Source organism: Colletotrichum fioriniae (genome assembly GCF_027942845.1).
Source record: "Colletotrichum fioriniae strain IMI 355084 chromosome Unknown scaffold_8, whole genome shotgun sequence".
Lineage (NCBI taxonomy): Eukaryota > Fungi > Ascomycota > Sordariomycetes > Glomerellales > Glomerellaceae > Colletotrichum > Colletotrichum fioriniae.
In genome coordinates this window covers 443760-468080 of record NW_027076844.1, presented here as the reverse complement: position 1 = coordinate 468080, position 24321 = coordinate 443760, and the positions used below count along the sequence as shown (strand labels likewise).

Below are 24321 nucleotides of genomic sequence, written 5' to 3'. Positions count from 1 at the left end.
AATCGGTCTCGGTGACCAGCTCATCGCAGTCGGGGCCGTCTGTGCTATTCGTTTGGCGAATTAGACATGAACACAAGATACCACGCATGGCTAGCTGAAAAAGCTGGGGACGTTGTAATTGTCCAATTGGATTACGTTGCAGTCGGCGCGTATGTGCATATGCAATAGCTTCCGTGAACGGCAAGAATGACGGGGATGAGCCCTATTTCGTGCTGCAATAAAACTGTTTGGTGATCTGTTGGACTGCAACAAAATTATGTATGAAAAAGTGGTCAAGATTGAGAATTTCGGGGGGGGGGCGTTACACCTCCCCGCAGGCAGCTTGGTATTCTTTGACTTTCCCTTCCAAACTTCAACAGCCAACAACGAGTGTCACCGTCTTCAATCTTGGTTCACACCACATTTTGGCCAACAAAAATCGCTTGTCGCCATGTGTCTCGCTTGTTTCAAGTTCTGGCACAAGGACAAAACAAGAGATGTCTCCTCAGCTCATTCGGCTCAGCCGTCCAATTCTCTGTCGGCATCCGATTCTCTGTCGGCATCCAAAGCTCTGCCGACAGACAGCCTACAGGAGCGCCTGTGGATTGAGGCATATCATGCCCTTGAGGCCGAGGAAAAAAGTATGGTGGAAGCATACGAAGAACTCCTTGTCCACAGGCTTAAGAATATCAGCGGCGATTCCGGTTTCTTGGGAAGCCCCCAAATCACTCCTGAAACACTGAAAACGCCAGACCAGTTGAAGAGATTTGTCGACGCCGGGCTCGAAGAGTCGAAGAAGATTGCAGCCGTCAAGAAGAACATTGAGAAATTCAATCAAATCTTTTTGCCAGTAAAAGAAGTGATGAACGTTGTCGTTCTGACGGCTCCGCAGGCCGCTATCCCATGGTCTTGCGTCTCTTTCTCTCTCCAGGTTGGTCGATCTGGCTATTTGAAACTTGATTTATGATCACTAACTTGACCAGATCCTTGCAAACCCTTTGACGGAGTCCAGTATCAACCGTGAAGGCATCACATACGTTTTGTCGACTATGGATTGGTACTGCAATCTCGTTAAGCTTCTTATCGATGGCGAGGATCGGTCGAAGAAGCTCAGAGATGAACTCGAGAAACAAATTGTCGAGCTGTACAAAAAGCTTCTCCTGTACCAAATGAAGAGCGTCTGTCGTTACTACAGGTCTCAGATCCTAGTCTTACTTGGAGATGTCTTCAAAATCGATGACTGGACGGGAGAACTCACTGGTGTTAAGGAAGCCGAGGATCAGGTGCGGGCCAGGCTCGGCCAGTATCAGGACTCGTCGATTTGTGACTCGCTCAAAACCCTGGCTGGTGCCATGCAGCATCAAACCAACCAAATTCAAGATCTGTCATCCTTGACTCAGAGGCAGACTCAAGCGCAACAAGACAGAGACAAGCGCCAGGAAAGGGAAAATTGCCTGATTGACTTCCGTCAGAAAGTTGACCCCCATCACGAAAAGGACCGTATACAGATCGAAAAAGGGGGACTTCTTCGAGATGCTTACTCTTGGGTCCTGGATCACGAAAGTTACCAGAGATGGCACAAGGAAACTCGTCACAAGATACTATGGATCAAAGGCGATCCGGGTAAGGGGAAAACCATGCTCTTATGCGGCATCATCGACGAACTAGAGACGGACCCTACTCACACCCTATCATATTTCTTCTGTCAAGCCACCGAGACGACACTCAACAGTGCCACTGCTGTGCTACGAGGGCTTATCTATGGACTTGCAAAGAGATATCCGCAGGTCGATCGGTATATCTACGAAAAATACAAAGATGGCGGCGGAAAGGCGGCATTTGAAGGAGATAGCGCATGGGGAGTGATGTGTGGTATTCTGAAAGCCATACTGGACGATCCAATGATGAATGGTGTGCTGTTGATCGTGGATGCTCTCGACGAATGCGTGGAAGGTCGCCAGAAGCTTTTGGATTTCATTTGCGAGAGATCAAACGATTCTCGTGCCAAGTGGATCGTGTCAAGCCGCAATTGGCTGGAAATCGAGACAAACCTCGAGAGGATTACGGAACGCACGTCAGCACTGTCCCTGGAGTTGAACAGAGATCTCGTTGCCCATGCTGTTCGCACGTACATTCGAAGAAGGGTAGACAAGCTTGCTGAGAAACAACCTTACCATGATGACCTCGAACTCCGCAACCATGTCCAACAGTACCTCAACGAAAATTCGAGCGACACATTCTTATGGGTGGCGTTGGTCTGCGATGCGCTTCGCCAAGACAACATCCTAAGACGAGCCCACGTCATCGGACCGAAAGGGGTTCTGCAAACGTTCCCTAAAGGGCTCGACAAGCTATACAAGCGCATGTTCCAGTACATTTCTGGTACGATGGATGCAGATCTATGCAAAGATGTTTTGGCCGTCACTTCGATACTGGAACGCTCTGTCACATCTCTTGAACTTTCCTCCATCATGGGGCTGTCGCAACATTTCGACGGTCAAGTTGAGACTTTGCAAGATGCTGTGCGATGTTGTGGTTCTTTCTTGAGTCTTCGGGATGGAACTGTCTATTTCGTGCACCAGTCAGCCCAAGACTTTCTACTCAACAAGGAGGAGGACGCCTTTGACTCTATATTCCCGGACGGAGTCGAGAGCGTGCATTGGGCCGTAGGTTTGAGATCGATGGATGCCATCTCCAAGGTCATACACCGCAACATCTATGAGCTACAAGATGGATGCATGGCCCGAAAGGATATCGTCGGGCCTAAACCGAATCTCTTGGCCTCTGTTGCATATTCTTGCGCTTATTGGATGAAACATCTGGGAGAATCAAACACTGCGAGTTACATCAAAGACCCTAAGGCTGTCAATGAGTTTCTTCGAACCAAGTTTCTTTACTGGCTCGAGGCCCTCGCTCTCCTCGGTGAGCTGTCGCAAGCAGTCCAAGGCATACAGAGGCTTCAGAGTGTGATTGTGAGTCAGACTGCAATTTTTGATGACATAGGTTCCCAAGCTAATCGCATATCAGAGAGCAAAGCCAAGCTTGAAAGACCAAAGTCTAGCAGACCTAGTCCATGATGCAAACCGCTTTCTCCTAGACCATAAAGAAATGATCGCCGAGTTTCCTCTGCAGGTTTACAGTTCAGCTTTGTTATTCAGCCCTGAACAGAGTGTTATCAGAAAGCTCTTCTTGAAAGATCACGCGCCCGAATGGATTTCGATAAAGCCAGGCTTAGACACGATGTGGGATATGCGCCTGCAGTCGCTCCTCGGGCATGAAGATATTGTCAAAACTATGGTATACTCACCAGACGGCCAATGGATTATTTCTGGCTCTGAAGATGGAGTTGTTAAGCTCTGGCGAGCAGATAGTGGAAATTGTGAACACACATACAGTGGTTTCGGCGAAGAACTTTGCAGCTGGTCCAACAAAATCAAGAAAGCCGGTGTGCAGTCAGTGGCCTTTTCAGGAGACAGTCAAAAGTTTACCGCCGCGTCCGGCAACGAAGTCATTAAGGTCTGGGATCTAAAGACCAATCAAGTCGAGATTTTCAGAGGCCACGAAGAGACGTCAGTGGTCACGACGATGGCCATATCGCCGGACGGCCGCACTTTTGCGTACGGTCTGGAAAGCGGATTGATTCATGTTTGGAGCATGTACAAGGAAGTCCCTACGCACAAATTCAGGGCTGACACCGGGAAAATAAGCTTGTTAAGCTTCACGACAGACGGCCGATGGCTTGCTTCAGTATCTTCTTATGGATCCGGTCACCCCAAGATCTGGAATACTTCGACAGGGGAGTGTAAGAAAGAGATCAGACATTGGTGTTATAAGTTTATGGCGATTTCGGGTGACGGACAATTGATCGCGTTTGCGACTCACCATGTTTTCGTTTGTGACACAAATTCTGGCCAGCTGATTTGGACACTCGAATGCGACTCCGAACCCGGTAACGTGAAATATGGCTCACTTCCCGAGTCCTTCAATTTCTCAAAAGATGGAATGCTTCTAGCGGCTTCGTTCTTCCATTGCATCCGCGTATGGAACATGGCAACGGGCGATCTTACCTGGAAGACCTCACGTTGTGAGCCTATTATCAGATCGTTGGCATTCTCCCCGGACAGCGAGAGACTTGTGACAGCATGTTTTGATCGAGCCATCAAAGTATGGGATCTAACAAAAGGCAACAAAAGTATGGCTGATGATCATTTTGCCAGAAGTCTGTGCTACTCTGATGAACATCATTTTGCAGTCTGCTATCCCGGCTGTCGGGAGATCGCAACTTGGAGCACGTCAACCGCAAATGATCTGAAAGTACAGAAGTTTCATGCGGACAGGGTGTCTGTTATTGCCATGTCCAAGGATCATCAACTTCTTGCGTCAGCTTCTTCTAGGGGCCAGGTTATTGTATGGGAGACGAAAACCGGTGCCCATACACAAATATTTGGCGAAGATTCAGCGGATGCTAAAGGAGGTAACACAACCGGCGACATAGATGACGAAACTGACGGCTATATGAAACAAATAACGTCCTTGGCCTTTCGAAACAGCTCTCAGCTTGCCTGTGGAAGTTGAGAGACAATCAGAATCTTGAACACATCTGATGGTACAACCGCGCAAGCAAACCACGAAGCTTGCAAGTTTGTTGAGCTCATGGAATTCTCGACAGATGGCCAGTGGCTCGCCTATACGTCTTATGATCACGGCCGTGTTAATGTGTCCGGTTTCAGTGTTTGGAATATGGCTACTGAAGCACTTTTTTCGCTAGTCCCTCCGAAATTATTGCATGGACACGTCCAGTCGCTGAGCTTTTTCACAGATGGTCAGCTGCTTGTATCAGCTTCGCAGAGGGAGGATATATATCTGTGGGATGTGACAACTGGCCACTGTATACGTCACTTAGAACTTTACGGGGCTACCGCTATTCTGGCATCTTTTGATGCAGGCATCAAAAGGCGCCTGAACACCCAATTTGGCTTCCTGACCATCGAGGATTCAGGGCCAGGCCGCCTGGGCCTTGGCAACTTGGATGCAAACATCTGTGGAGATGCCGGAGCAGCGGCCCAGGGCCTCGAAAAAGCAACATGTGCAGAAAGTTCGGGAGAAAGTTCGTTGCCACCTTTTTTGCGGGTATGGTTTCAGCTTCGAGTTCGACTGGCTCGTACTAGATGGACGTCGATTGCTTCGGATTCCGCCGGACTACAGAGGAAATACTTTGAGCGAAATGACGCCGATTATCAATCAGTCAGCACTCATATGGATTAGCTGGACAGGAAGATTAGTACGATTGTACTTTCCATCACGACACTAGACTTCGAGGGCATTTTGGCGAGGCAATATCCCGTTACTATATGGAATTGAAGCCAATCAGAAATGAAAGGATCGAATGATTTCGCAAAATCGTGACAGTGAATGATAGTGTAGACATTGCAATCGCATCCACTACCGCGAGCATCTCAAGAATTAAGGCGACATAGAGCCATTGGTAAAGTCCGGTACGGTAAAGTAGGAATAGAGCACCAGCCATCTCGACATGGGGAAGACCCCTGGATGTTTCTCCCCCCTTACCTAAGATACCTAAAGCAGTCAAATATCGTTGAGGAATACCGGATCTAACTATCTCTTCGATAGCAGTTCAAAAGGGGAAGATAGCACGGCTGACCATTGGTATCGCATCGAGTGCAGAATAGCGTCAGTACATCGCTGCTTAGGGCATTCACGAATTATGTTTTCTTCTTTATTATTACTTCGTACTATGCGTCTTAAATCCTTCCGATGCACCCAATTAACAACATTCAAAAGGGATCAGCGTTAGAGAAGATCGGAGACATATGTACTAACTCCATTTCGTACTCGATGGCATAGGCTACCCGAGTAAGCACCTAGGTAAGATAACCTTTCACCCCATGTGGCGCCCCTCACACCCGAAGTAGAACCCAAGATACGTTTTCTCCCCTTTATTCTTCCAATGAATGAGTTTCTCAAATAGGAACCCTGGCCGGCATCGATCTCAACACAACATCAGGCAGCATAATACCACCAGTAGGTAGCTTCGGCGCAGCCTGCCGATGGCGCTTCTGAGACAACATAAAGTAACACCAAAACACGAAAACGCCCAGAGAGACGATCCGTACCACCTATTCGCATGCTTCAATTGACCGAGAAGAAGTCAATATCCCACTCAAGGGCGTGGATTTCCAACCTGGAGCCAATTCGCCAGCGGACGAGACGAAAATCGAGATCCAAGTCACATACCGTCGAGCGACAGGAAGCCACACACTCGCCATCGCGTGCCACATCACACAGGATCAACGGATAGCACTCATTTATACGGAAAACTATCCAACAGCATCTCAACCGCATCATTCACAGCAAAACAAGAGACGTCGTCAAAGGCGGCTCTGTTCACGACGTCGAACGGGCGTGGGGGTTGATGAGAACGTCAGCGCCCTATAGGATGGCGTGCGCGGGGTGGGTGGGGCACGCCGCCAGGGACCATGGCACACCCTTGTCTCTGGCCGTTAAAGAGTCTCATTTTGAGAATGAAACATTTGATATCGACAAATGCCAATGTAGAATGCCGCTAAATCACAATCCCATCGAGTTTCGAGTGGCAAATGTCCAGGTGGCCACCTTGTTGGACAGCGCAAAGTATCGTGTTGATAGGCAATCATGGCGGTGTGTGGTTGCCACCACGTCCTGTGATAGGCGGAGATCAGCGCCGTTGGGCGTTTCCCAGACCGGAAAACTCCTGGAACCCGGGGGGGAAACACAACAAAACATAAACAACCGGGTGGCTAACTCTTCTAGCGTTCGCCACAAGCGTTTCCCTCCAGGTAACCAGCTTGTGACTCAAGACTGTTGATCTCTACACGTGTGAAAGGCAAAGATAGTCAAAGAGCGTTGTTAGTGACCGAGTGCCACCCACCCCACTCCCCACGGCTTCACACCCCTCCAAGGATTCCAAACGGGAACTAGCGCAAGTTCCCATGAGGAACCCTGTCGTGGGGCCAGCCGGAAGATGATGCCTGCAGATGGGGATGCGGGGCGGCGAAGAACAGATTCAACGTCGCTGAAAGGGGGGTTATTTGATGATATTTTGGGTTGAAGGAGCGGTTCGAGAGAAGGAGAAGAGGGAGGGAACTGTGAAGAAGCAGCCATCGAGGTGGGAGCAATGCACTTGGTGGGAGGACAGGTTGGTCGAAAAAGTCGGTGGAGTTGGATGGCGGCCCAGCACTCGTGTTGGGACTTGGGAAGAGGATGGAGGTTCGGCGAGCTTGTTACCGAGGACTGTCCGTACGAAGAAGGATAAGCGGTAAATGCATTTAAGCCGTGTTCTGGGATTCTCTAGCGGCGTTGCATGTGGGCGGTGGAGAACTAAACACGGAGCGTAGCGGTGGGTACGGGCTTGCGGGCGGCGCTAACGATCGTGGTGGTGCGTGTCACTCGAGTTGAGCTGCGAAAAGCATAATTCCATGCTGGCGTGAGAATGAGATACCTTAGCTCAGATGTGAGATAAGCTTGCAGGCAAGGCTAAGGTATCAAGGCGCGAGGGCGAGGACCGTTATCTCGCAGCCCGCGACTAGAAGTGAGGCCGTTGGAACCTTGGGTTGGCCTCTCTGTCTCTGCCACCGAGCAGGACGCATACAGGCACGCAGGCACGCAGGGTGCACTGCAGCTGTTGTTGATGAAAGAGGTGCAGCTTGGGAGATTTGACGAGCGTCGCGTCGCATCGGCTTCGAAACGGTGTGCAGCGAGCAGCTGTCAGACCCGGCCTGAGTGTGCTACTTCATACTCCGTACGGATAAAAGAGAATGTTGATGCGGAGAGGAGAGCAGGGCAGGGCAAAGGCAGGGCAGCTGCGTGGTGCTTCCTTGCCTGTCAACAAATGCATCGACGGGGACTGGGGGACGACCGAGGTCGGCGCTGGGATTGATTGCGCTAAGAAGGCCTGCAAAGTGGATGGACGGGCTTGCGAGTTGCGACCTTGTGCTGGCCCTGGTTCGACTGCCGCTCGTCCACTTTCTGTGTTGCTATTTGCTTTATCCGTACGGAATAGGTATCCGTAGTGCGCGATCGTTTTGAAGCTGGGGCCAGGCTTGACTGGAGATGGCTTCTGTTCAAGATCTGCTACGTTTTGGACCGATCGCTTCACTTGTGAGTCCTGGGCCTCGGGCGACCTGAACCTTGAAAGGTTCCACAACATCGTCATAGCTATGGCCCTCGCACACCGCATCTTGTCAAAAAACGACTGTAAGAGGGCTACCCAAGAGTCACTGTCCTTGGAATGGGAAATTGAACCAGTGTGAAGGGGCGGTTCTGCTCGTCCCCAGCCATAAAGTCAAGCAGCAGGCGAGTGGTGGTGGGTGGCATAGCGCTTTAGACTCGTAACAAAAATGACAAAAATGGAATTGGTGGTTGTCAGGCGACGTGGTCTTCTTCGATGCTCCATGTGGGTTCGCAACAATGGTCCGGTGTCATCTGAAGTGCGCACATGCTGAGTCGCAGTAGCGCATAGCAAACTCCAGAAGTGGTTGTCGAGGTTGCTGCCCAGGAGATTTGGACGATGCAGTCAATGGTGGCGGAGAAGAAGGAGGAAGAGGACTGCGAAAGACGGCCAAGGTGGGAACTCTGAGAGTTGACGGGAGTCGGGACGTGCTGGTGCGGCGAGCCTTTGGTCCAATGAAGAGGTCCAATGACTAACGAACTCGCATACAAGGATGCGGCGCACGCTAGACGATGAGAATAGCTGGGGCTTCACACAGTGCAGAGAACTTCGTCCCAATCAGCCGTCCCAAGTGTGTCGGAGCCGCCAGCCAATAGCACCAGCACCCATGGCAGAATTGGGCCATGAATTGGAGCAAGGAGCAAGGAGCAAGGAAAGTCGTGAGAGAGAGTGGGCGACAGCGGGCAGGCATCGGCAGGGCATGTAATTTCGCTGCGCAGACGAAGCCGCCCTTGGTGCTTCAATAGACACTCTGGACCGGCCCAAAACTGATGATCCGTGGAGCTCTCAAGGCTCTTGTCGGTCGATGCTGGTCGTGTCATGCAGTATCTTGTGTGCTTGTTGCAATCCTTGCGGTGAAATCGTTACATTCGGCCAGGGGGACTGGAAACCAGACCCGGCACTCGCGTGGGACAATCGGTAGTCGTCCGCTGGTGACGGGTTTCGGTGACGTTGACCAAAAGAATTTGACTGTTAATGGTGACCGCCGCGGACTGACATGGAGAGAGGCAGGAAAATGTAAGGCGTGCATTGGGGTTGGTTGTTGGAGGATGAGCCGGGTTGTTTTCGGTGAAGATGAATTTCCTTTTTTGAGTGAGGCTATGGTGGTTTCGAGAACTAACAACTCATCATCCAATGTTTGGATGGAGGGAGGGGTGCAATGTCAATGACTGGCGGCCGGCAATAGTATGCGGAGTGTCAATAAGGTAGGCGCAGATTGCTTTCTTAGTTGCAGGTGGCAGTAAGTTTGGAAGATCCTTGAAGCAAGCGTGCGTGTGATGTGGTAGTGGTGGTGGTGGTGGTGGTGGTGGTGGTGCTGCTGCTGCTGCTGGCGGCGGTGGTTAGTTGGATTGGAGACAAGAAGGAAATGGAAAGGAAGCCGCCGCAAGTGTCTAGTTCGCGCTACTTCCATCCGACGAGCCGAAGACCGACAGCCGGGCTTCTTTCCTCCACCTTGATGTATCGCACTTCACCTTGATCACCCGCCGTCAAGTCAGAACGAGCAAGAAAACCCACCACACACGACACACTCCCGTCTGAGTCTCTCACACGACACGACAATCGACGAACGAGCTACTGCATCGACAAGGAATCGTAGTGCAACTTCCAAGCGGATATTCCTCTAGAGCCCGTGCGCTCAGCACCCTGGACTCTGGAGCAGTGTGGTGGAGAGAACATGATAACTTGGGAACTTGCAACGAGAAACTGACGGGAGAAAGAGAAACTCTGAGAGAGAAAAACAAAAAAGGGACGCTAAACTAGCGCAAGATCCATCCCCCGTCACCTGCATGGAGTATCCGTAGTCCTCAGCGGTAGCGGCAGCGGCAGCGCCACTTATGCAACTATCCCAGGCCGAAATCCGCTCTCTCCCCGCATATCTGCATACCCTATCCGTACTACTAGGTACGCAGTAGACTGAGAGTCTGAGGTGCGGTACCCTGGCGCATGAGCTGCGTGAGGTGCATCGTTCAGTCCGTGCAGGCGCAGTCCATCAGTCGAAAGCTTCCCCCTCCATGGCTCCTTCCCTGTCGTCGCGCGGCCAGACTTGCTGCTTTCCTCGGATGCCGTCGGTCTGGAAACCGCAATTCCCCCTGTTCTCTCCACCTGCCTGTCTCTTGCAGTCTTGCGATCCTTGCAACCCGGAGCACACAGGCTGCACTCCATCCATCCCACTTGAGCAGAGAGCCCCGCCACACTGTGTCACTGTGTGCTGAAGGAAGGGGACGGTGTAAGTCGGTCGTATCAGACGAGGAAAGAGAGCGAGACGGGACGACAAAAAAAAAAAAAAAACATCTCGCTCACGCCGCCCGTCATATGCATTCCTCCCACCAGTGACCAAGCCCAACCTAACACTCCCGCAACTCACTCATCCCACCGTGCAACTCTACTGCATCCGCCGGCTTCCTCTCCCGCTTGCATCCGCCAGTCTTCTTTTCTTCTAGCTCCATCTGGCACTCCGGGTTGCTGCAAGCGCTTGTTTCCACCCTCCCACCCTGCAAGACTTGGGAGAAGACCGTTATCGTACACGGATCCACGTCCAAGAACCAATATTTACCTCCCCTCCTCTCCTGCTTCCGCTCTTTGCCAACATTCCTCTTCTCTCTCCCTCGACAACATCTCTTCTGAAGACGGACGAAATATCTTCTTGTGTAGTCGCATCCTACAAGACGTCACCGCCGCCGGCCAGGACAGGAGGAAACGTGTATAAGCGTACACGCATCCCGACATTTCATTCTTCAAGTTTCCTACGTTCCAGTAGATTCTTCGTTGAGTGTTCTGTCGCATCGTAAGACTTGAACCAAGTCGAGAGACAATGGCCCTAACCATGCAGAAAAGTCCTCGCAACCCAGACGACTTTCCCACCATTCAGCTCTTCCTCCTTGGTACGTTCATCCACCACTGCATTCCCTCCTACCATAACCACATTCCTTTACCTGGCATTCTCTGTCTTGCCGCGTTCCAACCAAATACACACCCGGCACCATCTCTCCTCTTCAGCCACGCATACTAACGCCACCTCTTCAGCGATCGTTCGTCTCGCCGAGCCCATCGCACTCACCTCCATCTTCCCCTACGCCTGGGCCCTCGTCAAGAGATTCGAAATCGGCAACGCTGAAGATGCATCCTTCTACGCCGGCCTCCTCATCTCCTCCTTCTCCCTCGCGGAGGCCCTGATGGGCATGTACTGGGGCGGTCTCTCTGACCGTATCGGAAGAAAACCCGTACTTCTCCTGGGATGCGTCGGCACCATGTTCAGCATGGTCATGGTCGGCTTCGCCTCCAACATCTGGATTGCTCTGGCTGGCAGAGCCATCGGCGGTCTTCTTAACGGCAACATCGGCGTCATCCAGACCATGGTTGGTGAATTGGTCACCAAGCCTGAGCATGAGCGTAAGAATCCTCTCTTCTGACCACCAAGCTTCGCATTGTGCTAATTCTGTAGCCCGCGCTTTCTCGGTTATGCCCTTCGTGTGGTCCATTGGCACAATCATCGGTCCCTTCATCGGCGGTACCTTTGCCGACCCCCACGACGCCTTTCCCAGCATCTTCCCCGTCGACGGCATGTTCTACCGCTACCCGTACCTCCTGCCCAACCTCGTCTGCGCCGGCCTGTTGCTCGTCAGCATCATCCTAGGTTACTTCCTCCTCGAGGAGACTCACCCCGACATGCAGCCTCGCGTCTTCATGCCCGACGACACGTACGCTTCCGAGGAGACTCCTTTGCTGGAGACTTCGGATGCCATGAAGAGACCTGCCGTCGACCTGAGAGATGACAACTACGGAACCGTCCGAGGTCGCAGCGCCCAGACCCCCGCGAAGAAGGCCGACCAGTCCTACAATATCTACACCAAGCCCATCATGTCGCTGATTCTCGCGCTCTGCATCTTCACATACCACTCAATGACCTATGACCATCTCTTGCCCATCTTCTTCGAGGACGACCGCGCCACTTCCCCGATCACCGTTCTTACAGATGCTTCGAGCCCCTTCTACACCCCTGGCGGCTTGGGTCTCTCACTCCGCGCAGTAGGCATGATCATGGCTGTGAACGGTGTCATTGCGCTCTTCGTGCAGGCCGTCATCTTCCCATTCGCCGCTGAGAAGTTTGGTGTTTACCGGCTCTTCATCATCGTCACCGTCCTCCACCCGATCGCCTACGTCATGGTCCCGAGCCTGCTGTTCCTCCCCGAGTCGCTTGTGTACGCCGGAATCTACTTCTGTTTGGCTGTTCGCAACGTCCTTTCCATCATCTTGTACCCTCTGCTTCTCATCTTGATCAAGGAGGTTACTCCCACTCCCAAGGCCCTGGGCAAGGTCAACGGTCTCGCCGCCAGCGCCGCTGCTGGCTTCCGCATGATCGCCCCGCCCGTTGCCGGATGGCTGTACACTTTCGGAAGCAAGGTCGATTGCACGGCTTTGGCATGGTATGGCAGTGCCGTTGTTGCAGTCATTGGTGCTATTCAGTGCTTCTCTGTGAAGCGTGAGCGCAAGTTGGATGTGAGCGAGGAGGATGCCCAGCCTTGCCTGCAGAAGAAGGAGTCCCGAGTCAGCATCAGGGAGGTGTTCTCGGATGAGGAATGAATGTGTTGTCAGATGAATGTGACGAATATGGTCCGAGCGGGGAGATTTCACGAAACGGAGTTCAAAAAATATTTCACGACCCAACCAAAGCATGAGAAAGGGCTATAGAAGGGGAGTTTTATTGCTTTTTTCGGTCAAAACAGTACGGCGTCACGGATACGGGCTCGAACTTTGGGAGTTGGTGTCATCCATGAGTGTCGGATAGACTAGAGACGATTTTTGGTCTTTCACGAGCAAGGAGTTCTGTTGCATTTATTCGGCGTTGGGAGCGGTTCTTACTTGGTCATTTACCATAACTAGTTAATCGCTCTAATAGAACTGAAGTCATTTTCATGAAGTTGGTATTCCCACTTGAATGTGAATGAGCTGGGTGTTGCCTATAAGTCCTAGTCCAAGAGATCGTGTGATGTGATATCTCAAACCAACCGTTAGCTGCGATTAATTGTTTCGCGCCATTTGTCTTGCCCTCAAGTGAGGTTGAAGAGTCAGAATTCCACGAGGTTCGCAGCTCCTCCATGAACTCCAGAATTTGGAAGATCTGCCCAATGAAAATCGCCACCGCAAAAACCACACACACAAACTCAACTCACCTCTAAATTTTTCGCTCAATCACAGGCTCACAAACAACAAGCGAACAAATCTCATGTGAGACTCATCAAACTCACATCACAACCTGCAACTCATTCAGCTGAGACCAACCATTTCAATCCGTACTCTCAGGCAGTTTGCGACTTAAACATTGCAGACAAATCAAGAAGCAGAAAACACTCAGCAACAATCAAACCGCCGAAAGAAAGAAAAAAAAAGCGGGGACCACGTCCGCAATCCGCAATTCGCAACAATGGTCCAAATGGAAGAAATCACAGACCAAATGGCCGACGCCATGATCGCCGAAGTCCAGCGCCGCGACGCAGAGCAAGCTGCGGCAGCGCAAGCTGCGGCAGCCGCTATCCCAGGCGCAGCAAAAGGCGCCGCCCTCCCGCCCGGCCACGCCCTGCTCAGCGGCAAGACGGCCGACGAGGTCCTGGCCGACCTGAACAAGTCCCCGCTCTTCATGACCTCGCTCGAGGAGAACGACGATGTCGCGGCGCTGCAGGCGCTCGCGTACGAGGGTACGGCGAGGGAGAATGGAGAAGAGTTCAAGGAGCGCGGGAACGAGTGTTTTAAGGCCAAGATGTATGCTGACGCGAAGGAGTTTTATGGCAAGGGGATTGAGATTTTGGCGGTGGAGGAGAAGAGGAGGGCGAAGGGGGAAAAGACTTTTCATACGGAGAAGGCCAAGGTTGAGGGTGAGAGCGCAGCAGAGGAGGAAGAAGAAGAAGAAGAAAGAGATATCGAGGTTGAGGACGACGAGGAAGAAATCGCCAAGCAGAAATCCGTCCTGGAATCGCTGTACGTCAACCGCGCGGCGTGCCACCTCGAGCTCGGCAATTTCAGATCGTGCTGGACGGACTGCGGCCTCGCGTTGCGTCTGAACCCGAAGAACCTGAAAGCCTACTACCGCTCCGCCCGCGCTTTACTGAAAGTAGACCGCATCGCGGAAGCCGACGACGCGTGCGCGCGCGGTCTGGCGCTGGACGAGGGGAATAAACCCTTACAAGCCGTGGCGCGGGATATCATCAAGGCGGCGGAGCGGGCCGACGCCAAGACCAAACGAGAGCAGGAGCGCAAGGCGGGCGAGAGGAGGCGGGAGATGCTGTTGAAGGCCGCGCTTGCTGCGCGAGGAATCAAGCACAGAGTGACGGAGCAGCCGCCCGAGATGGAGGACGCGCGGATGAGGCTCGTGCCTGATGAGGAGGATCCGGCGAGTAGTCTGAGTTTCCCCGCGGTGCTGTTGTACCCCCTGCAGATGGAGAGCGATTTCGTCAAGGCGTTTAACGAGCAGGAGTGTGTGGGGGATCATTTGGGGTATATCCTGCCGCTGCCGTGGGATCAGAAGGGGGGAGTATGCTAGCCCGGCGGCGGTGGAGTGTTACATGGAGACGGCGGCGGGCGGGTTGGTGAAGGTTGGCAAGAAGGCTTCGCTGTTGAAGATTTTGAGCGGTGGGAATGTGGAGGTTGTGGATGGGATTGTGAGGGTGTATGTTGTCCCTGTGGCGAGGGCCAAGGGGTGGGTTGAGGAGTTTAAGGTGAAGAAGGCTGCGGAGAAGAGGTAGTTTGTTGGTTTTAGCTTAAGGGGGTTGAGGAGGTCAAGCCTGGAGTTGACCGGATTGGATGATTGACATGTTTAGAGGAGAAGAATCTACAGCATGATTGTTACGACTGCGAGCAATGAAACTGACGATTGGGCATGTTGACTACTTTATTAAATGCTTTTGAAATTTCACCAAACACCGGACCTAACGCTCGACTTTTTACACATAAAGCTGGATGGAAGAAGACAAGACACTTGACAAGTTGATTTGTTCCATCCGCAAACATTATCTGGGCACCCAAAAAAAAAAAAAAAAACAGAAATACATAGTGAGTGCGCGAGCAAAGAACATGGGAATCTAGAATACGTTCAAGTCGTTCGAGTCGTCCATCACTTCCCCTCCCATTCCCCGTCTATCCCGCTCAACTGCCCCTCAATAGTTCAAGCGGACGTAGCCCGTCGTCGCTTGCTGCGGTGCAAATCGGAGCTGTCCAAGTCGCTCTGGTAACCAGACTCCTTGCGAGACGCTGTCTTGAGCGTCATGAGGCCCAGCGCGGCATTCTGCTCGGCAATCTCGGCGTCAGACTCTTCTTCCCTCCGCCGCGTGTCAGACTGAAAGCTCAGTGCGGGGCTGCTGACATGGATACTGTCGCCGCCGGTGCTGTCACGGCCGCCGTCACTGTCTTCATGATTGACGGGACGCTTTTGCGACCACGCTGGACGAGGGGTCGGCGTGTGCCTGCTGTTCAGGGGCGTGAAGCGGGGACGGCGCTGAGGTACGGATGAGGTGTGTGGGCTGTGCGGTAGATGTCGTCGGCCAAGCGGTACGGCTCGGGAGGATTTGCAGCCACCCATCCAGACGTCGGCGGCTGCGAGTGTCGTGCCGGAGTCTGATGATACCCGTAGCTATAGCCGACGCCGTCTGAGCTGTTGCTGGACGCCGAATCCGGGCACGAGCGGGTTCCGCCCTCCCCGTCAGTATCGCTGTACGGGCTCATGAGACGAGTTGTGTTAAGTCGGAGTCTTCTGTCGTCGCGAAGAGGTCGCATGGGTCTTCGTTCAATGTTGGGCATGTGCCCGAGGGTAATAGGAGGGAGAGCGCGACGTTGTACTTTCCGTGACCTGTCGGCGTCTTTGATGGCATCTTCGACGATTCGATGGTCAATCACCATGCGTTGGTACTCTGGCGAGCCCGGCGGGACGCACATGGATGGGAACGACGGGCCAAAGATGGGAATAAGGGCTCCGGCGATGTTATGGCAGAACGTGGCACATACTGCTCTGGCACACTCATATGGCATCCAGTACCCTGAAACAATTAGCTTCCAAACCTGGTAATTGGAGACGTATCGACCTACCTTGAGCTGCTATTGCGCCTCCCGTGATGCTGTGCGTGATGTCCTTGAGACCAGGGTTGAGGCTCAACATCTTTGCCGGAACAGTCTGTACCTATCAGTAGAGTTCCCATCTTAGAGTTTATGAGTCCTACCTTGGAATACTTGCAACACTTGAAGAAGGGAGTCATGCGGACGAGACCGACGTTGTAGTCCCACATGACAGTGAAATCGTTGTCCTCTCCGGGCACTTTGAACTCATACTTGAAAACTAGACAATTCGGTCAGGAAAGGCAGCCAGCAAATCTCGAGATTTAAATCACGAACCTTCAAAGCTTTCCCGCCCTGTCTTCTCGAAGAAGTCCTTCTTCCCGCTGTTGTATGGAATATGGGCACATGACTCCTGGATACGACCAAATGGCGAGACACGAAAGCGGTGTACCTCGCGGCGGGATATATCTTCCAAGTTCTCAAATGGGTAGTATTTGATGACTCCACGCGGCTTGTACTTGGATACTGGAGACGGATCGTTGGACATCTTGAGCTTCGGAGCGACAGGTCTGTCAAGATACGGTGACGGAGCTCTGTCTGAGTAGCAGGTTCCCGGCGAGGACATTGCAGGACTTGGGAGGAACCGAGGGGCAGGAAGCGGCCCTGGAGGCGACGGGTTAAGAAGAGAAGATACGGAAAGCATCTTGCCGGCTGTTTATCGGTAGGAGATGTCTCGAAGGTGGTGCTATGCTGCGGTGCGGACAGGACCTTGGTGAACCGGCGTAGGCGAACCTGTTCCTAAAAAGAGGGGGGGACGATGGAAGACTTAAGACAAGTCCTGCAGCAATAGCGAGACCAGGTGTAGAGGTAATGGGCTGCTAGGTCTTTGGCAGTCGGCAAACACTTGATGTCTTCGTTCTGGGGGTTGGCGGCTCAACATCCACGGGCGTGCAGCACGTTGGCAAAGTTTTCCAGGACAAGGGGGTTCGAGATTGTCGCTTTTCTTGGAGACACGTTCAATTCTGCAACGGATCCTGCACTCCAGTACGGGGCTCGGGGCTTCTCCTTGAATTTCGGCGCTCTCGGTGCAGATTTCTTTGTTGCGGTGTCTTGGAATCGACCTCTTAGCATTGAGGTCTCCGTTTGTGACCGGCCACCGCTCTTTCTTCTGCCTTATCGAGGTGAGGCTACAAAATGATAGATGACGGGTAGGATGGTGGAAGTAGGAGGCACCGAGAGTACAGAGTGAAGGCGGTCTAATATGTTTCCCTTGGGAGAGAACTCACGAGACAAAGTCTAATGAAGTGAGGTTACTATTCATGCCTGTGTGGTGGTCGCAAGTTACCGCATGTGTCGTCTCGATGTTGAAGAACCGGGTAAGCCAAACGGCTCCGGGGAAGCTTCCATGCAGGAGGATCCGCAAGCCAGCCCAACTTGGGGAAATCTCACCAAAGGAGCCAAGCTGCGGGCCTGTCATGTGCTAACACTAGAGGTATCTGAGCTACTGGGCCATACTGGAGAGGCCTACTTGGAGGAGACCAAGATCGAAGCTAGGCAGGTTTCATCAGATATCACCAGCTCAAACATTTGGTCCGTTGAGAGGCTTCACAGAAGAATGTGGAGCTCATCCGCCAAAACCCTAGAGTCATTGGACAAGTTTGCAAGCGCAAATACAGCAGACGCTCCCGCAAATACCAAACAGGTATGGGTACCGTTTTTCTGGGGGCGCACGGGGGTGGGATTTGCAGAGCGGGTTCGCGGATAGGTGCATAAAGTGCCATCTGGTCATTGACTCTAACAGCTTGTTCGAGATGGTGGAACAAGGCTGGCTACCCTGCAGCGTTGAAGATCTCAGGGTAATGTAAACCTGACTCGGCACGCGTGGCCGCGGCTCTGAAGAACAGAAAAGAACCAGAGTACATACCAAAGACGTCCAGTTGCGATTTGCCATGACTGATAGCCTTCGCGGTAGCGGCCCATCGTGAGTCCTGGACGATTTCTCTTCGAATGACACGTTATCCTATGCGAGAGCGTGGACGTTGGCCTCTCGTCAGACCGCCAAAACCGGATCATCTTCTTTGTGACCTGGCTATGTGCATATCCGTAGGCAGACCAGTGATTTGCTGAGATAATCCTAGTTTCTTCGAGAGAAGCATGATCCGTATCATGCTTTTGTGTGGCTCCTCTTGAAGGGGGTGGCTGCAGCTGTCACCAGAAAGCTCCTTGTTCCCCAACGAGCTTGTCTGCGTACAAGCACGAAGAAAATGTCCGATGGGAAGCACAAGAGTACGGTCTATCTTGGGGTACTACCCCTAAGATGGCGTAGCGGGCCCATCGGCTGAAGTCTTCCTTCCGACAGTGGTATTGACCAGACGGCGGAGACCTTTGTTCGAACAGGTCGTCAGTCAAGCGCGATCGTCCTCGTGGGATCAGTCGTGGACATATCCGACTCGTCTTGACACCTTTCGTTGGGTTACTGAAGTGATGCTACGAATGGCAGTATTCACGAATCCACAGCATTTCGAGAATACGGAAAACGGCAGTGGTTATAGTCGAGTCAATAAACTCCCTGCTAAGTGCTTCGTTAATATGGTGACTAGGCATTGGATTTCTGCGGCCTACCGCGCACCGCTACTTTCGACAAGCATTAAGTCTGGCGTGGCCGTAGCCCCCAGCCTGGGCATTCTTACAAACGGACCAGATGATGCTGGCCGGGGTCATGGACCCTGAAAGAGAGCTCAGCTATGTCGCAAGGATAAAAGTAGACGTGAACGACAGTCGCTTCTCTGACCCTTGCTGCAGACTGATGAACTGATATCTAGCCGTTTGTTCAAATGTTTCGCAGCGTTAGGCGATGCCGGAAAGAGAGACGGCAACCCCGCTAGATCCTGACGACGACAACCTGCCCTGGACCGTGGTCTTTGAGTCTGTTATTCTCAGGGCCCGTCAGAATTCCAAACTCGGCACTGTTGAGGCTCCTGAGGGAAGTTTTGGTGAAGATTCCATCGTGGTTTCAGATGGCCATTCCCTGTCTCGGTGACACCACAGTGAGTGACAGGAGAGGGGTGGCGACGTCGCCATGCGTAGTACGACTCAAGAATAGCAGCGGTGACGGCTTTGCGCATCGTCTTCGGGATGTTTTGCCCTTTTGCCATGCAGAATTCGTGAGTGAGTCGTACACAGCGTGGATGGAAAGCGTGATTGTGTAGCTCGACCGACGGATGGGCGGCTCCACCTATGCGGCGGCCAAGAGTAAGGCCATCCGTGTCCCATCGGGCCATGGAGTCAGCAAGCAATTTTAAGGAGTTCTGATTTCGTCAAGATTTACTTCCGTTCAGAAGCTGCAGTAAAGATTTGGTGTTCGGGTTATCTGGGCTTCGACATGTCGATTATCTTCGTCCCTCAATACCGGACACCAGCTCTGTCTAAAGTAGTACTTAACGTTTCCAAGTGAGAGAAACCACTATAAGCCTCGAAATCCACATGAAACCAATCGGAATGATGAAAGAGTCCGCTAAGCTTAAGTCGCAAGTAATAAAGGACTGAAATGTTTCTGTGATACTGGCCTGAGGAGGTGACGGCGGTCACCTCACACAGTGCGACCTGATACCTCGTGGTTCTACGGCTCGCCCTCGATGCAAACTCGTCGTGGCCGGCGCTGCACCACTGCTGCGTTGCACGGCGTCGGAAGGAGAATAAATGTGTGGAGAAGGAAGATAGCGTTGTGTGATGTTTGATGATATCTCCGAGAAGTTGTGAGTTGAGAGGAGGCTGGCAAGGGACGCTCTGATGTTGAGGATGGTGTAGAACGAGGGGTTAGGTCACACAACAACGGCTCGAGGACACAAGTATAGCATCCAGACAAATTCTGTATCAGCGAGTAAGTACCTTGGATGCTAAACTACCTTGAGAAGAGATCCTCTTCTTGGCTCATCAAAAAAGGAAGTGTCGACATAAGCGACCCGCCTTCCCTGGAATCTCGGAGACGAAGAGCGCCTTAGCTAAGCACCCGGGCCCGTCTTCTTCCCCAACGGCCCAAAAACGCCTACTTTTTGGTTGCACACCCTCCCTCATCTCCCGAACCATCTCATGAACAGTTCCGTTCATCCAGTGTCGTCGGCCCGAGTTTAATTAAATCTTTGCCCGAAGAGGCTTTCCATTCTCAGCATGACCGGCCGTCGACGATCGTTACTCGAGTACCCCACAAAGAGCCTCCTCGACCACATCTAAACCTAAATCACCAAAGTTGCTACGTCAGGCGTCGAGTGCCATGATGGTTCGAAGTACGGTTCCCCAGTGCTCTGCTACGTCTTCCGAACGGGATTCGTGCACGAAAGCCCTTGCCATTCCATCATCATCAGCCAAACTCATCGTCAGGGAGAAGTGGTACGAAGCGTTGCGCTGGCAATTCTACTGGCAGCAACGCAACTCGACATATTGGTCTAACACGTTTGAGAACAAGACACTCGAATGATTCTAGGACTTTCATACAGCTCGGGCATACCTTGGTGAAGATATTCTGGGTGCAGCAGCGTTGTGTCTCTGCACTTGGCATGAAGGCGCCATAGTCTACGCGTTTCGCCGGATATGTGTATGGTGTGTCTCACTACCTCACAGGCGGACTGAATTCCACGCATCATCCCTTTATCGTGGTCAACATTCCTCGAAATCCCCTCAAAAAGATGGCAATGTCCTCCGAATGGGGGATTTGTTTGTTCATTCGCGCCAAGTGTTGCTTTTCACAGCGGCCTTGATTTATTGACAAAATGGGGGCCCTTCCACCCACAATGCAGCCCATGTACGCTTATCACAACCATGCCAGGGCATTACACGCGGTAACGTTTTTGCTTGTTCTTCTTTTCATATTGATCCAGGTTGCGAAAAGTCGACAGGATGCTTACGAAGTCATCGATGTCGATCCCCTCGTGCCGGTGGTCAAGCTCGGCGAGAAGGAGACTTCTGTACACGGCAGCGATTACCTCAGGGAATTTGCGGAGCGGCACAGTCTTACACAAAACATATCTTGGTACTCTAAGAGGATCAGGGTCGTAACAGAAGCCCCTCAGAGGTTCCCAATGACAAACATCAAGCGCGCGTTTGCGGACAAGGAGTTTCAAAACATTCGCTGGGATGACGAGAGTTTCGACATGTACCCCAAGGGCGATGCAAACGATCTTCCCGTAACCACAAGCATACTGCCAGACGCCGTCGACGCTTCCGATTTGCTGTTCGGCATCTCCACGACCTACAAGCGCCTCACAAATGCCAATGACTCTCTCATCATGGACTGGCAGCGGTGGCTCACCAACGGCCACGGCAAATCGAACGGGGCGACTGTCGTCGTGACGCTCTACCGAGCCACCAGTGGAGAGGCGTGGGAAATATACGAGAAGCTGCAAGCGTTCGGCATAGACGCTACAGTGGTGCCGCTGGAAAAGAAACGGGACAAGCCCTCGAGATATCTTGACTTGGTCACCATTCTGATGGATGTCAACGAGGCCTTGACCGAGCAGGAACACGGCAAGAAATACTTTGGGCTCCTGGACGACGACATCTTTCTCCCCACTCCAGGACAGCTCACACAAAAGCTTTCCAAGTTTGACGCCTCGAGCCCATACTATATCGGGCTTCCCAGCGAACGGCCAGACTGGTCCGTCGAGAACGACACAGCAGTCACCCACGGCGGCGGTGCCATCTTCCTCACCCCGCCCGGTGCCCTCCTCGTCTCTCACCTCCCGTGCCGCCCCGAAGAGGGGTTCACCGGGAACCACACCAAATGGGACAACATCCTCCACGACTGCGTGACGACCCACACCGACCTCTCCTTCCACATCCTCCCGAGCTTCTACTCCCCCACAGACGCCCTCTATAACATCCAGGCAGCGACCTACGACCTGGGTGTCTCCCCGCTGACCCTCCGCCACTACAAGTCCCGTCACCGCTTCGATCCCAGCCAGGGCCACGCGGTGACGTCCGTCTGCGGCGAGGCCTGCTTCCTGCAGCGCTTCCGGTTCGCCGACGACTGGGTGCTGGTGAACGGGTACTCGCTCACGCACTACTGCGCCGGGTCCGAGGTCGTGCCCATGGAAGCCGATGCGGATCTCCAAGGGGCTATGCAATATGGTCAGGAGGCCGAGATGCCGCTGGGAGAGGGGATCGTGCTGCACGATTCTACCGAGGATAAAGAAGTCGTGACGTGGAGGGGCACGAGGAATGTATGGCTATTGCTGGATTCTGTGATTGAGGACAAGGGCGAGGTTTGGCAGGTGTACGTGAAGAGGCGAGGCGGTTCGGGCTTCATGGATGGAGAGGAGGAGGGCGAGGATGGAGATGGTGATCATCTTGATTCTGTGATTGTGCTCATTTGGGAGACTTGAGTTTCTAGTAGGACGCAAATAAACGACTGATGTTCAACTTCACTTCAGTGATGGATGTACTCGATGTGATTTACATGTTTATGACCACATTCTTTATCCATTATTCGCTTTACGTCCTCTCAGGTCCCGCCTGCAGATTTATAAGCACGAGCGTACAGGTCTGAGGTTCTGGGAGGTCTCGAAGTCAATCCGCCAGAAACGTGTTACGGTCCTCGTGCGGTTCTGTAAGATGACTCCGGTCTGACCTTGAAGCCCGCTCAGCAGAACAAGACGCAAGACTCTGAGTCTCGGGTGGGCATCAATTCCGATCATGATTGAGAATGTATTTCAGACTGATTCTTACCGCTACTTGTTTTTGCCAATATCACCTTCTTATTCTTGAATACCCCGAGCAAGACACTAAACGAGAGCCCCTCAATCAAGACGAAAAACAATACGAGTAAAGTGAAATGAAAACCAGATCTTCAACGGCTCCCAAGTAAAATCAAGATACCCTCACCTCCTCTCCACCTATCTCTCAACTACCATTCACTCACTTCCTCCACGTCTCCCCGTAACCTCAAAAAACACCTCCCCATCCCCCTCCGTCTCCCCCTTCCCAGGCTTCACAACCCCAGTCCACCCAAACCTCTTCTCAACCAACCCCCTCATCGGCACATTCCTCTCGCTCATCGTAGCGCTCACCCTCGCAAGCTGCAGCCCGCCCTCGGCAACCTTCCTAAACCCCCACTCAACAGCCAACCGCACCGCCTCGGCCGCGAACCCCCGGCCCCGAAACTCCGAATTAATCATGACGCCCACGTCGCCGACCCGAATCTTCTGCCCGTCCTCTTCGTGCTCGTTGATGCCGCCGTACCCGCCGAATCCGATGACCGTGCCCTCCTCCTCCTCCTCCTCCCCTTCCTTCTCCTCTGACGATTTCTTGCCATTGTCATTGTTGTTATTATTATCGCCAACGAACACAACAACCAAATTCACCCTCCCCGGCCCACTCACAACCTTCCCACTTGTCTCGTCCACAACACTCGGCACAGCAGCGCTCTCCCTCATCCTCGCAATCACAATCTTGGCCACCTCGGGGGAGATAGCCGAGGCGTGCGGGTCGTACTTTGTATTCTCCGGGTCCGAGAGCACGGCCGAGACGGCGGCGAAATCGGAGTCTTCCAGGGTGCGAAGGAGGAGAGGGTGGGTTGGCGAGCGGAGGGTTGTCGGGAGGTGAGATGCTTGTGTTGGTGCCATGATTGCTGAACTTTTAGGATGGGATTTATCTGAGAATTTTTTTCTCTTTTTTTTTTTGGTGGGTAGATTGCCTTGCTTTATTTGAGCTGGAGTTGACGATGGGTCTGTGAATGTTGGCCTTTGATTTGATTTCTTGAGAGATGAACTGACGTTCAAGTCGGTGCGGATGGAGTTTCTGAGAGCGAGATGTATGTATGTAGAAGCGCTAACTGTAATTGCGTCAAGAACGTGACTTCGAGCAGGACGAGTAGGATGATTGGGGATAAAAGTTATCAGTGTTCTTCCAACATGTCTCGAAATCGATGTCCCATAGAGCCCTTCTTAAATCCTCATCGACTCCCAATGCCCCCCTCACCCCGCGAATCTCCAACCCCACCAATCTCGACACAAACATTCCGGATACTACAGGTGCCCCCTGCACATCGCAAATCCTCTACACCGGATCCTCAATGTGTGCTG

General features: G+C 52.6%; 6 protein-coding genes across 6 annotated transcripts; 4 read left to right on the top strand and 2 right to left on the bottom strand.

Annotated features, from left to right (window-relative positions):
- Nucleotides 1–622: 622 nt before the first annotated feature.
- N0V96_006939 (uncharacterized protein) lies at nucleotides 623–3056 on the top strand (the record flags this gene model as incomplete). Its single annotated transcript, XM_053192405.2, has 2 exons — nucleotides 623–910; nucleotides 963–3056. The coding sequence occupies 2 exons, from the start codon at nucleotides 623–625 to the stop codon at nucleotides 3054–3056; spliced, it is 2382 nt and encodes a 793-aa protein (XP_053050169.2).
- A 7962-nt stretch (nucleotides 3057–11018) lies between these two features.
- N0V96_006938 (uncharacterized protein) lies at nucleotides 11019–12787 on the top strand (the record flags this gene model as incomplete). Its single annotated transcript, XM_053192404.2, has 3 exons — nucleotides 11019–11088; nucleotides 11231–11596; nucleotides 11649–12787. The coding sequence occupies 3 exons, from the start codon at nucleotides 11019–11021 to the stop codon at nucleotides 12785–12787; spliced, it is 1575 nt and encodes a 524-aa protein (XP_053050168.1).
- Nucleotides 12788–13628: 841 nt separating this feature from the next.
- CNS1 (HSP70/90 co-chaperone) lies at nucleotides 13629–14741 on the top strand (the record flags this gene model as incomplete). The annotated part of the gene is made up of 1 exon (XM_053192403.2): nucleotides 13629–14741. The coding sequence occupies one exon, from the start codon at nucleotides 13629–13631 to the stop codon at nucleotides 14739–14741; it is 1113 nt and encodes a 370-aa protein (XP_053050167.2).
- Nucleotides 14742–15362: 621 nt separating this feature from the next.
- N0V96_006936 (uncharacterized protein) lies at nucleotides 15363–16871 on the bottom strand (the record flags this gene model as incomplete). Its single annotated transcript, XM_065757868.1, has 5 exons — nucleotides 15363–15600; nucleotides 15702–16197; nucleotides 16280–16364; nucleotides 16411–16526; nucleotides 16583–16871. The coding sequence occupies 5 exons, from the start codon at nucleotides 16869–16871 to the stop codon at nucleotides 15363–15365; spliced, it is 1224 nt and encodes a 407-aa protein (XP_065613391.1).
- Nucleotides 16872–21042: 4171 nt separating this feature from the next.
- N0V96_006935 (uncharacterized protein) lies at nucleotides 21043–22623 on the top strand (the record flags this gene model as incomplete). Its single annotated transcript, XM_053192401.2, has 1 exon — nucleotides 21043–22623. One exon carries the CDS (start codon nucleotides 21043–21045, stop codon nucleotides 22621–22623), a length of 1581 nt encoding a protein of 526 aa, XP_053050165.2.
- Nucleotides 22624–23151: 528 nt separating this feature from the next.
- N0V96_006934 (uncharacterized protein) lies at nucleotides 23152–23862 on the bottom strand (the record flags this gene model as incomplete). The annotated part of the gene is made up of 1 exon (XM_053192400.2): nucleotides 23152–23862. One exon carries the CDS (start codon nucleotides 23860–23862, stop codon nucleotides 23152–23154), a length of 711 nt encoding a protein of 236 aa, XP_053050164.2.
- Nucleotides 23863–24321: the final 459 nt, after the last annotated feature.